The sequence below is a fragment of the Trichoplusia ni genome, chromosome 23 (genome assembly GCF_003590095.1).
Source record: "Trichoplusia ni isolate ovarian cell line Hi5 chromosome 23, tn1, whole genome shotgun sequence".
Lineage (NCBI taxonomy): Eukaryota > Metazoa > Arthropoda > Insecta > Lepidoptera > Noctuidae > Trichoplusia > Trichoplusia ni.
Genome location: NC_039500.1, coordinates 4,542,903 through 4,557,344, shown reverse-complemented (window position 1 = coordinate 4,557,344; position 14,442 = coordinate 4,542,903). Strand labels below are relative to the sequence as shown.

General features: G+C 37.8%; 1 protein-coding gene across 1 annotated transcript in view; it reads left to right on the top strand.

Moving 5' to 3' along the window:
- The window catches only part of LOC113504905 (serine/threonine-protein kinase D3), a 66,559-nt gene that overhangs the window by 34,895 nt on the left and 17,222 nt on the right, over positions 1-14,442 (top strand). Inside the window, 1 exon segment of the mRNA XM_026887411.1 lies at positions 4,002-4,125. Within this exon segment, the coding sequence (XP_026743212.1) occupies positions 4,054-4,125 (72 nt within the window). The 5' untranslated portion in view covers positions 4,002-4,053.

Below are 14,442 nucleotides of genomic sequence, written 5' to 3'. Positions count from 1 at the left end.
ACCAAAATGTCATTCCTAGAAGAAGCACCGGCCATAATTTCCACAAGTTACTCTGGATAATTACTAAAAGTGGAAAAAAAATAATAATAATATTATGGAGAGGTAAAAGAAACAATCCTATTAATTTTACTGGTATTGTACAGAGCATATATCATCAAAACATATGAAACATACTAAAGAGATAACAAAAACAAAAATTAAGTAGGAATAGAAGCCGCGGGGAAACAAATAAGTAAACAAAATTATCTAAGGACCTCCAGAGAGACCACATGTATGGAGAAGATACTAATACCACGCGCTCTTATCATTTGCAGTAAGTTTTATTCATCAGCGTATATCTATATATCTATGTTATGGTTTTTTTAAACATACTGAATGATTAAATAGTATCAACAGGCAATCTTTAATCACATTATTCTTTTAATCACAGCATTCTTTGTGTCAGTTTATTTCAGGTACTATATACTCCCCCTGATGTATTTATGAAAAACATTCATCATCTATGGCTTGCGTGGTCCAATTTTTAATAAATTCGAAACATTGTTTCACGTATCCACTTAAGCGCATTCAATAAACTTAAACGTGTACTTAACTAAAAATGCACCATCTTACAATAAAATCTCTACGTAGTATAGTTACAAGTATTCCTGTATATCGCTTGGAAACTATAAAGTGTAGTCTCCATAAATATCAAGGCTGTGCCGGCAGCCGGCGACACGTGTCGCTGGGAACGTGTCGCCTTCGCGCCCGCGCCGGCACACCTACTCGCCCTCGTTCGAACACTTATCACTATAACTAGGACTTGGGAACTAAGTATGTACTTGTACAACTTTCGATGCATGCACTGGAACTATCGCGGGGCTTCCACAAACTGATTGAAAAGAAAACTTTAGAAACTGTAAGAATTCAACTATTAAATTCGTTACTAAAGAAATAATCCACGAATATCTATGTCATCTATAAGTTAAACTAGTATGGACTGTTAGTTCTCAGCGCTATTTAGTAAAGTTTCGCTTCTGACTCAAAAATAAAAAAATGAGTTATAAAACACATTCAAAACTAAAATTTGAGATATTTTATATCATTATTAGAATATCTATAATATAGCCTAGGGGTAAATCCGAAGGACTACCCAGGAACGAAATTTTAAAATGATGTGTGCATTTTAGAAATAAATAGGTAAATCACAGCTTCCGTGTTTTAAGTACAACATTAAAATGTGGTTCCTGCGCCTCATCCCTCTCCGGTCGTGTCGGATTGTCGTCCCATCGCTTTATGGAAGTAAGAGATCAAAGAGTGCACCTGTGTTGGTGCACACGCTGGTGCACTATAGTAGGTAACGCGCACCTGACTGGTGGCGGTGGCTTGCATTACTAGCCGCCGTGACCGAAACCATTTAGGACATACCAATGCCAATAAAAACTTTCATTCAATCTAATTTGCTGAAGCGATTGCATTGTTCTGTAGCTGAGACGGATAACAATATCAAGTGCATTGAATACAGGCCAACTAAACAAACCGACGCGCGTGTGACGCGAATCCTTAAGTAAAACTTTCTCTCCTAACATACATAAAATGTAATTTTACGTAGTTGGTCTTTGCCGGCTCTTCTTAACAATCTACTGAACACAAATGAACTCAAATCAGTGTTTATAAGTAGAAAAAACTGGCATTAGGAGTATTTTAGATATTGTTTTTGTACAAGGATGAGTTCGTGGCTATACTACATCGGCACAAGTTGATCGATCACCGTTGATCGTTAAGCTACACTTAATCGGTTGTTCCTTACATCGAAGTCATAACGAGTTCCTCCGAGTGTTTCGAAAGGCACGTTAAATTGTGCGTCTCGACTGTTGTTAACACATCTCTGACAGTCAAGGGAGGTCAGATAGGCAGTCACTCCTTGTGAATCATTGTACTTAGCTGCATGCGTTCAGTCCGGAAGCCAACCCCAACATACTTGGGGAAGGGCTATGATGATTTATTTATTTGATTTACACGGTTACGGAAACCAATTAAATAAATCAAAATATGTGGAATACACATCAAAATCAACAAACTAATAACAACTATAAAAATAAAATTGTTTTCACAAAAATGAAGGTACATGACCATTAAATTTTCGAATTTATCGGCAAATAGATCGCAGTCCGGGTTGGCTTCCACTAGGTTGTTTAGAGCAGTCAACACGCGCGGTACGGGAGACGCAGCACGGGCCGCGGTCCGACATGTTAGACATGTAGGCACGTCTAGCAGTCGATGCCTTCTACTACGGAGATAATTATTCGGAATATAGAGTCGAATCAGCTCATTATGGATGTCAGGAGCATCTGTCATACCTTTGCATACCTTGAGCATAATAGCTATCTGGTCACATGCCCTTCTGGTTTCTAACATGTGGTAGCCCAGACATCCTAGGAGGAACTTGGTAGGATAAAGGTACGGATAATAACCGAAAGATCTTTTGTAAAGAAACCGCAAGAATGCTTTTTGGACTTTTTCTAGAAGAAGGCTATACTTTGCTTCGTGCGGATTCCAAACGGAAGAACTAGCTTCTAGCTCGGTTCGGACAAGTGTGCTGTATAAGAGCCTTATTACATGCTCGTTATGAAAATCACGGGAATTCCTGAGAACAAAGCCTAGTCTTTCCTTAGCAACGGTTGAGATGTGATCATGAAATGTAAGCGTATGGTCAAACGTGACACCCAAGTCCTTCATGTTGATTGATCTAATTATTGTTGTACCATTTATTTTGTATCTAAAATTAATTGGGTGTCTCGTTCATGATGATGACGTATCTATATTTCCAAGGTAAAACCTGTTAACAAGTACAAGTGGGACCATTACTAGTACAAGTAATATTCTTAAAAGATTGCCTCGTATAAATTTATCGTCTATTCTCTATTGTTAAGTAATCAGTTATTTATTAATTATTAGGTGTTTACTAGAGACGAAGCAATAACAATCTGTTGGAATAACTTGTTCCTCTTTTTAATCAACAATGTCTTTTTCTTATTTGTCTACAAATGGAAGAAATGTAGGTTTGAAAGGGTTTTCTATCCAGAAACAATATAATTGTTTTTCTCTCCCATTTCTGCTTCTCTAGAAAATATTTATCAAAAACATAATAATTTTATGTCAAAACCTTCCACCATTAATTCTCAAAATTTTGATCCCACAATCTAATTTCGGAATCCTTGTTATATTGAATAACTATAAAAGTAAATCAACATGTGTATCTATTATAATATTAAAGAACATCTAGATCCACAACAGTCGAGCTCTGTTTTGATGGCGCTGGTGGTGGCCTCGACGATATCCTTGAGAATGTTCTCGTCTTAATCTCTACAAACCTATACGTTCCGCACTTACTTTAAAACCTGTTGTTATTTACGTCACATATTATACATGTTATAATTTATTTTGGCAACCATAATATTGAAGTTTATTATATATATTTTAAGCCTATCTGGTTTTTACAAAATTTAGCTACCTTGCTATATAGAAGATCCGCGGTCATAATTCATCAACATCATGTATATTTAATTTACAATACATTTTTTGTTTCAGGTAAAAATGAACCCGGTTCATCTTCGTGCAAAAGTTTTGTAATGTAAGGTACAGTTTCCGTCTTTTTAAATGTTTCAACAAAAGTGATAAATTGATTCATAACTTAACACTAGTTGTGCTGAACTTATTACTGAAAAATTCCATGCACATTTGACCAATATAGATAAACAATGTTTATGTAAATAAGTCAATAAAACATTGCACATGTTCGTGTCCGATCCGCTTAAAACCTACTTGCTAAATATCACAAGATAACAAAACAATTATTACATAATATAAATTATAAAACAATAAGTAATCAATTACCAAGTGACCTGAAAAAACAAAGTGTATCGGTGTTATCTGCGCTGCGCGTGTTGCAGGCGACGCCGGACTATGTCAATAGGGCCGTGCACCCTGCCGCCTGCCGATAGCTGTGAACTTCCTTACAGGACTCGCATGATGAGTTGACGGACCTCTGACCATAGCTGGATATAGTTCGCGATGGCCAGCAGTATACTGGAGTTCCTGGGCATCATGAGGTCGCCTCTGGCCCAGAGCAAAATGGAGCGGGTTGTAAGTAGGGCGTGTCGGTGCTGGTTCTGTGCCCTGTCTGTGAACCGGTAATCTGGATGGTGATTGGTCGATTTGAACCCCTGTATCGTTGTTGTCTGTCAATTGAACATGATTTGTCAAATTTTATTTGTGATCGACAGCATGTCCCCGTTGAAGTTTTGTGCCGTTTTCTCAGTGGTGAAGGATTTTGTATGTGGATGCTTTGATTTCAGTGATAGAGAGTGAATATTTTTTATTACATATTATTTATCCACGTATTCATTAACAGTTTCTCACTGTAATAGGCAGCTCCATGGTACGGTCGAAAATCAGCGTCATTTTGATTTCAACACGTTTGCCTACATTGTTTTGGCATTAGTCCACTAACACAAACTCCGGTTGAGCACGTAGTGTGATAAGATATGAATATAACACAGATTTTATAATTAGACACGTAATTTTACAGAATTCAGAATTATGCCTACCGTTGTCATAAAGATATTTTTATTGCTACTTACTCATGACTGAATGGCAATTTATACGACTGACGAACATTTAGTTAAGATATCCCGAGTGCTGTGAATCATGTTTGTTTGTTCCTAGAGTATTTATTTCAAAAGCAGTCCGATATATAATCGAAATCTAAACATCTACCTATCTAAGTTAAACTACTAAGACATTTTGCGAGATTCGAACCTTAGGTTCTTAGTAAGACCTACATATTCACCAATGCGCCACTGGGTCTACGGATATGCATGGATATATTTCTGACTATTGCGTGTGTTACCTTGACCATAGAGCATTGACGCAGAGTCGCGCCGAAAATGATGCGCTTTATCGCAAATGTTACAGAACTAAGATAACGGTTCTTTTTTTCTCAACTTCGCAAGATATTAGTGTTTTGGTACAGAAAGATCTAAACTAGCAGAGGTTAGTTATGGTTTTCGCAAGGAGTACTTCAAATTGAGAAAAGTACTGTTCTTGCCGTATGCCAAAAAACCTTAAACCAGTTCTACTGGAAAAGCCAAAGCTTACGTACATAATTAAATATGAACAGCATAATTATGTTAACGAAAAAACGGTTATTCCACAAACAAACGATGTTTATTCACTTAATGTAAGCAAAAAGAATTTAACATATCCGAATCAAAACATCATATTTATAATATAAATTCTAAATTAGATATAATTAACCAGAATACATTATCCCACATATTTGATAATAATTGCTCGTTATCATACAACACCAACACCCTACTTCGTGGAAATCCTCAAGACCTTAACCGGTGAAGCCTTCCGTACAATATTACTAAAATCAGCTTTCAATGAGTTATATTTAAACATTTCAATCAATGTTTGTTCAGCCCACGTTACGAAGGCTTTTCCAGAAACCATTCTATTTGTGTCCCTATTTGCTTAATCATTCACTCGGATTACACCTGAATCTATTTCTAATATCTGTGCTTTAATTAACCATATATGATTTCTGAAAGGTTAATTGGGGTTAAACAATGGAACGTAAATCTGATCTATATTGGTATCAAGGTATTATTGAATGTCAGTTTTCTGTTGAGAATGGCAGCTTTTATCTCCCGGTATAAATGCCTTGAATGGACTTTCTCCACCCTCAGACGGAGAGGTATTCTGTAGTTACTGGTTAAAATCATCGCTTTCGCGGACTTTGCGAACACCGACAAGGTAACGTTGCCAACCTATCGCTACCTACAAGCTATCGGCAGGTTAAAGATATAAAAATCAAAACATACCCGATATAGCGTACTGCGACTTATTCTCGTCTGATAGGAAACTATCTCAATAATATAATTGGGCAGATTACACAGGTGAAGGATTACCAAAATGCCCCAAATCAATATGTAAATATAAACAATGCACCGTGGCCAGTCGAGACATACAATATTCTACTCTTCCACTTTGTAATATGGACGATATTTCTTTGTTGAAATTGTTGGTAAAGGTATGTTGCTGTCGTCAAAGCTGTGTTTTATCAGAGCGATGTCAGTAAGGTCTGCTACAGTCGGTCTGTGTGTCGGTAATATATAATAAAATAAAAGAGGTTGTCTGTTTGTTGGAACCCTCTTTAATTCTGCAAAGCTCTTGCATTCCATTGCTTCATTTTCGATAGATTATTTAACATGACATCAGTATACCTTAAAAGCGAGCGAAATCTAGGAAATATTGCAAGCGTACGTTGTAAATAACCCGTTTCATCGGTGTCGTGTGTACCCGCTCGGCGCGGTTAGTACGCGATACAAGTCTGTAGCAAGTGACACGTGTCGACGGAACCACACGTGGAAGTGACCTTCAAATCAAAGTAATCTCTTACAAGTATAGGAAATGTCTCGCGATACTGTTTATTGATGTAATCATGTTTATTACCACTTAATCTTATGCCTGGTTTTGTAAATTGTGACTATAATTTGCTTGTGGCTGTAGGAGACTGGAAGACGTAAAATTAAAGCTTGGGATTGTCAATCTTAGTGAAACTTAACTAAACAATGTTATAGGGAAATGACTAGTTCAATTTTAGGCATTTTGTTAAGTGTAAACTGTCTTATTCTTCCTTCAACCTTGACAAGTTCGTTGTTACTGAAAACCAAACTTAAAATAATAAACAAAATTAAAAACTTTTCCTCAAAAAAAAACGAGATAATTTTTTACAATATATTTTTTATCTAGATGACCCACAGTTGCATTTAGACAATTGATAAGAGATCAAGAGTCAATTAAGCGCAGCGAATAGCTCGTGGTGATAAGCGTGGCTGATAGCGATGGGTCATATGATTCGCAGACTGCTGTTGCTACCCGGAACAATACTATTGTTATATTGAGCAAATCAGATAATTAATATAGTGCTGTATTATTTAGACATCAAATGGATAATGTAAAATTATTAAAAGATTTAAAATCTTAGGATTTACCCAAAGCAGATACACCATGCATGGATGTACCCAAAAAGGTATTTAAAATAAAAATATACCGGTGCTTCTGCAGAATTCCCGATGGCATCCATAATATTTCTCAATTGAAAAGTTGACTTGCTACTTTACGACTACAAAAAACTCGATCCGCACACATTCTGCTCTTAGAATTTCCTAAACATAAATCAAAAAGGCAAACGAAAATTATTTAAATTAGAAATAAATATATGAAACTAAAGAAAAAAGCGCCAAGCATATAAGAAGTAGCATCAATCGCGTCTCACGAATCAGTCTTATTATAGCGCAGGTATTATACTATGCATGAAACTCTTCATTACAAGAGTAGCAAATAGCAGTATCAGTGCATTGATTGCCAATAATAAGTTATCGGGGGTCAGGGAGCAGCCGCTAATTAACCACTTAAGGTGCGTGACGACAGCTCAAAACTCAATGTAAACAATTACGTAACGACAGATGTCACGTTATTACACGAACACATGGAGCAAGGCGTGAAGATGCACTCCTAATGCATAGCAAACAAAACAAAATACCGGACATAAGACCCAGCTTTTCAGCAGCCTAGCAATGTGATAAAAGTGAAAAGTGACATTCCACAAAATGTCTCCTTCAAGTCACTCAAAAATCAGCCAGAGTCGCGCAGAGCATGCGCGAGCGAGTAGAAGGGGCCTGGGGTGTTTTTAGTCGGAGGAAGTCCGAAATATCCCCACGCCGTGCCCTCGACGTGGGTTGAAGTCATTAGCGTTTCACCTCGGTGAACAAAAGAAAAGCAAATCAACAATATTCAGTAGAACTTCCTTTTTAGTCTTAAAGCGTCGACCATCTATTGAAGAGTATAAAATCAACAATATATTTTCTCATGCTCGTTATTGTCCCGTGAGTCACCGGCAGAGGTCGCGGTGTAGCCACAGCAGCGCGCCAGACACACAACACGCACCGTGTTATCATAACTGATGCAGCATCAATGGTGCAGGCGGAGCATCTCTCTCAGATAACACTACCTGCTCTGTTTAGTCTGGCTGTCGGGAGCCGGTGCCTCGTAGATTTGTTGTAATGTCGTATTATAGCCAATGTAGGTGTGACTGAACACAAATCTCCGTTTGAAAGAAGTTTGAAAAGAGGACAGAGGTAAAGAAAAACAAATTAATGCTATAAACTCTACTTGGTTTACAAAAGTAGGGCTAATACCTAAGTCTACAATGCGTTTCATGTAGTTTTTTAATTATAATCTAAATATATAGAAACTTCAGCATTTACTACATAAAAATGTATTTGCAATCATCCCACTAGACAGCCAGACATCCTGAACTCGTCCCAACCCATCTGTCTTCACTGATGACTCACCCCTGTAACCTGTATGTCGACTGGCAAAGATGAACGAACTGTAAAATACTACATCCGCTAATAAACACCTAAATTCCATTACTCTTAATTTTCTTATTATTCGGTATGAAAACAAACTAATACAAAACATGTTTGCTATGTTTACAATATTACTACACAACAGTTCGCAGACACAGCCGCTGCAGGACGCTGACTAATGACTTTGGTGGGTCAATGCCCTCGCTCTGTCTATTGTTTTGACTTGCATAGTCTAAAGTATTTTAATTAAACGAAAGAGGTTTTTGATCTATTATTACTTTACAGATAACAGTCGAACATTTTGTTTGAAAATTAGGTAGGAGCGTTAAAGACCCAACAACAAATCAAATAAAATAATGAAACAGAAAACCCATGCGGCAAATATGATTAGATAGTCGAGAATACTGCTCGTCCCTACAAACTGCACAAGCGTAAAGCTACATTATAACGACATGAGTCAACAAAATCTGTCTAGTACGGTAGACCGGAAGCAAGCCAAATAGAAATACGAAAATCAAGCTTACTGCTTCGGAATAGGAGTCATACTATAGATATGAGGGTCTGTATTGTTGACCTTGGACCGGGTAATGTTCAGTCTGAATCGCCGCCGTGTGGACTGGTCCAGTTAGCGTGATGCAAACGTGATCAAACATTTATCGACCTTTTGTCTCAGCCAATGTCCACTGCACATTATTATGGCAGAGGTACTTTTTACTTCCTCGTTCACCTAATTACTAATTAAATAATAGTGATAAGACCGTTAGAGAAAATATCTAATGATTTCCTATGACCCGCCTTGCTAGGATGTTTTGTAAAACACTTTGACGTATATAGTAAAGTAGTGCCACCAAAATTCTATAAAGCAGACACCAACTGTTAGATGATCACAAGTCATCAGTCTGAGAGCCCGCTCCATTGCTTCATTCACCCATATAGGTGTGAGATGCAACTTGCATCACTACTAGCACCCTGTCCTCGTTCAGCCGCCAGCTCGTCACTTGCACATGGTCGCACAAAACAATACACTACACGTGTCGCCGTTACTACACAGCGCACTTGCGCAAGCGTCGCTATACAGATAAATCTGGCGAACAACAACAATAGTATTCGACGACCTTGCGTAACTCCGCGAACAGATATTAACGTTGTTTATTAGTCGCCTTGGGCTCGAGCCACTTCGTATCCTAAATACAAGTACTTATGAATCTTGGTCATCCTCTACCAAGTCTCTAATAGAACTGGATAAGGTTAAGCATTGACGCAGAGTAATGGAACATTTTGCAGGAAAGTTGTCTTTCCAAAAAAGTGCAATTTTGCGCAAGCTTCCAGCCCCTTGTTTTCGTAATCTCTTTACAAGTATGATACCTGTACAAATAAAACGCAAGTCATTACATTGCTCTGTATTGCTGAGTAGTGAGCATTGTTTATAAGTTACTACGAGCGTTTACGTCAGATAGATGTTATCACAGATAGTAACGATGGTCCGTTGGAACGGGAACGTGTAACGCTTGTTATTCTGTCCTTAACCGCGGGTTCAGGCCCGTCCGGTGAGGAGATAAGTGATGCCAACTGGGTCGCACCAGCCCTCACCCACTTACAACTAATTCATGCGAATTTCAAAATCTGGTGAATTAACGAAAGTACTTAAAAAGTGGAAATTAAGTCTATGGTATTTTTTTTTAAATAACCCTTGAAATGTCTAGGAGTGCCATTTCAGGATGAGGAAATCACCATTGCATTGATAAGGCAAAGCAACAAGCTGCGAGATTTTTAAATTTCAGATTTATGCGAAAAATACAAAACCCGTTCCTCTATTCTATTATTACTGCTTAACAAACAGCGGAACCATATCTGACCTTATTACATAAGTATTATCTAAGGAAGCTTTAATAGCTACATTACGATTGTTCCGACTTTCTCCACATGTCAGGTCTTCAGTAAACAGAGCGCGATAACGTGTGCGGGCGGCTCGTGTGCCCCGCGGATCACTTCCCACCACGTGTGGACGAGGAAACTTCTATTGTACTCATTATGATGTTAGCATATGCTGATAGCAACCCTAAACTGGGCAGGACCTAATTCTTTTCTCTTCGTTTCAAACTTAAAATTACATGTTTTTCTAACATAATAAGCTTGTTTAGAAACTCCACCAAATATAATTGAAACGAACAAAAGTAAAGTTGAAAAGAAAAAGCTTTTAAAAAGCAAATGATTTAAATAAATCTTCATTCGATGGTGTTTTTTAGCGGAGCTCCAATCAGCTCTATGTCATGTCACGCAATAAAAAAATGCTATAAAATTTCAACTCAATGGGAAACACAGAAACCATCAACCTCAACTTGCATGATTTGATTATTGACCAAATGGCAGGCGAAACTAAAAAAAAAGCATTCCTACTATCATTTATGTGGTAGAATACAATACTTATTTATTTCGCTATCGATGCAGTATTGTGCTACAGAAGTTTTCGTGTTGCGAGTTTTCGGCCAGGTCACGTGTCCTGACGCGAGTTTAACAGTTTTTACTCATTACAAAAAAGTATACAACGCCGCTAAAGAAGTTTTAAGTTTCCTCTAACCGGTTGTTTATATCATTTGCTGACACGGTGTGATGTTTTGTCGTCATCACTTAATATTGCAAATTAAGCATAATATGTAATCCAAGCTAACCAATGCAAAATTACTGTTTATGTGCGTCATTACAAATTATTGTGTCAGTCATTAGACGTAATAGCTTCTGCGGGATTCTACATTATTAGGAATTATTTATGAAGCAAGTGCATTACGTCCGGAGGTCATTCAAATTGTCAGCCCGGCTCATTAGTGATGGTGTGAGGTTCTGCTAACGAATGCTAATTGAATTATTACAAAGTATAGGTGTGTAATCAGAGCTGATTGTACGGAAATAGTTGTCGGAGATCCATTGCTTCCGGTGATCATTCTTAACTAGTCTAATAAGAGCTCTTTTATGAGGTATCATAAACGACCATATCACAATTATTTAAAAAAGTCAATACAAAACGTAGAGTTCAGATAGAAGAAAACTGCCAAAAATCTCGATTGAGGTTGAATATCCGATATTTACGACTTCGGAGGTAAGGCCGCGGCTTCGATTTCCGCAAAATCATACACTAGTTAGTTATTAACTCGTAGTAGAGCGGTTGAAGGCGCACGCGCAGCTATTGGCCAACAATCAACACTCGTGCATCTAAATATAACGGACACAAACTTTATGACAGTTTATGAGCTTATTGCTTGCTCGTTGCCATGGTGACGGATGACATCTATGCACGATACTTTTATTGGACAGCATAATATGCTGCCGAATACTTTGGTGATTTGAATTATGTTACAATAAATTTTGTGCGGTATTAGGTTGACCCCGTAACCGGTTAAATATATTAGTAACCGGGAATGAAAAGACACCTACAAATTGCAGCCTTGCTGCGAAGCCTAAAAGCCTAGTGTGCAGGAAGCCTGTGTATTTATTTAATTAGCGTTTGATTTATTTAATTTAATGAGCTCCACTTTTTTTGGGTTTGTCATTGTAATCACATCTGTTTAACTGGCTATATTTTTAACATGAAGCGTCACCTTTTTATTTTTTTTAAGATCATCCTTAACGTGCGCCTAGCTCTACGGATCATATTCGATTTGTTACGAGCGGAGCCGCTAACAACAGCTAGTATAATAATGAAAACTTGATATTATTTTCGTGTGCGCCCTTTAGTTGCATGTCGTGACGTGTGCGTGACGTGCGAGCTTCGAGGGCGGGTTATCACCTCCACGTGCACCCTTTGTTTTCTACGGAAATAATAACAAGATATGCACTATGATAATTAAATACATAAAAGTAAGATGCTAAAGCAGTTGTGTTATGGAATTCAGATACAACGAATGTACCACAAACATCCAGACCTGAGACAATGTCGAAATGTGTTATATTGACCCGACCGAGGATCGAACCCGCGACCTCAGAGCTAGCGACACCTTGGAACCGGTGCGTTCACCATTCGACCACGGAGGTCTTCGATGAACTCACTAGTAACAATACTTATGTAACACTAAACCAGGATTACTTCGGATTTTGAAGGCTTTCACTATTGCTTCTTACTTGACAGTTGTTTATAGGTATATTTCTAAGAATATTTCAAGTAAAAATAAGGTTTCTATAAGTAAACAATACGGTACCGCTTCGTAGAATTTATTTGCATGTCTACGGTATCTCTGCTATATTTAATTAAAGTTCAAAGCTCGCGAAATACCAAGAAAGAAACACTTTTTGGTTTTACTTTCAAAGTATGAGCTAAAAATAATGTTCGAAAATGTATTTTTCATTTTATTAAACCTAATTTACTTGAACGAATTTAATTAATACATCTTCGTGAAAATAATAAAGCTTATGCCGCGCCTGCCTCCAACGGAAGCAGTAGAATTTCCACACATGTATTTCTGTTCTCGTTATAAAACAAATAAAAATAAAATTCCAAAAATTTTCTTTATTTGTGAATATTTGTTTTTCTTCAGCCTATTTAATACTCGAAACCCACAGTCGAACCCACAGCGGAACTATGACTCCTACTCGACCGGATTTTATGTACGATCCCTTCGATCTTACAGACAAGATTTTTATTTATGTGATCCGCCAACCAATCAATTTTGCTAGCCTTTCATAGCACCTGTCAAAACTCTGCTTCTATAGTCATCAGTTTTATCACAAACAACAATTACAACAATAACAACAACAACAGCTGATGGTGTTGGTGACGCGGCGACATGCGCCGGGGCCTGCGCACGCGCAGCTCTGTTTGTGCGCTAAGCCTGACCCGTGACGACTGTCATACTATAATAATGCACTTGTTAACAATGCAACCGTCGTTAAATAATAATTCCTCACGTTTATGTAAATAGCAGATATTGCTAATATTAGTGCATCAGCTGCGAGGCGAGGTCAGTCACAGATGTTGTCTCCTCGGTCTCGTGTTAGTTAACGAGATTATCTATTGTTGCTGAGCTGACGTTTTCAAATGTACTGCAATGCTTGTCTATTGCTTAAGATTGCTAGATAATTGAATAATTTATACATACAATTAAATAAGCTAGCTTTTCGTACATTGTCTGTTATCAAATCTTGTATGTAGAAACAATCAAGTTTCCGACTGTATTGCGTGGCAAAGCAATATACTCTCATCCCATAGAGCTGATCTTATGGTGAAGCTAGAAGGTGCTCTTAGGAGTTCCACTGAAAAATACTATCCAGTTTAGATTCGTTTAAATTGTCTTCCCGAGTACCTACTTTGATACCAGAGCAAAAAAAAAAATCTTGTTATGAAAACATCTGAACTTTGTCGACTTATCAGAGTGATCGATCAGCATCTTATATGTTTCCAATAAATTATCATTGAATCAATAAGTAGAAAGAATCTGAAAAATAAACGACATTACTGCCTCTAGAAAGGTCTAGGTTAACAGAAACTGTAACACAATGCTCTATTTACCAAACCCTGTTTTGTAACAATATGTCATGATGCATCATTCGGTCTCAAGTTCAAGGCGGCAATCCGTTGTGTGACGACACTCTGTCTGGAAGCAGCTGGAATGTACGCCAAGACATGGGATCCTGTCACCATCCGACATAGTACTACCACCCTCCACTGTGGGAGCGAGAAATCGCTATATATTAGTGTAGCAAGCTGTCACGCTCGCACAACTGCGTATTTATTAGTAGAGTCGGTGTTACACATTGCCCCGGGGCCTCGGGGGCTCGGCAGAACTCGACACGTCGACGTCTGTCGTGTCCAGTTACTGACATGTGCGAGCCATTACAACGAACAGACATAACAATACTCATGTGTACGTGTTTACGTACGGAACGAGGTGCCTCCAGAAATTGTCTTGTTTTCTTTTTATTATGTTTTTGTTTACAATGTTTGTTTCGCAAATGTCTTGCGAACCTAGATGCCTGAAGATTTTCGTTAAACTGATTAAAGGATTTTTTACAAAGTGGACGGACTATTTTG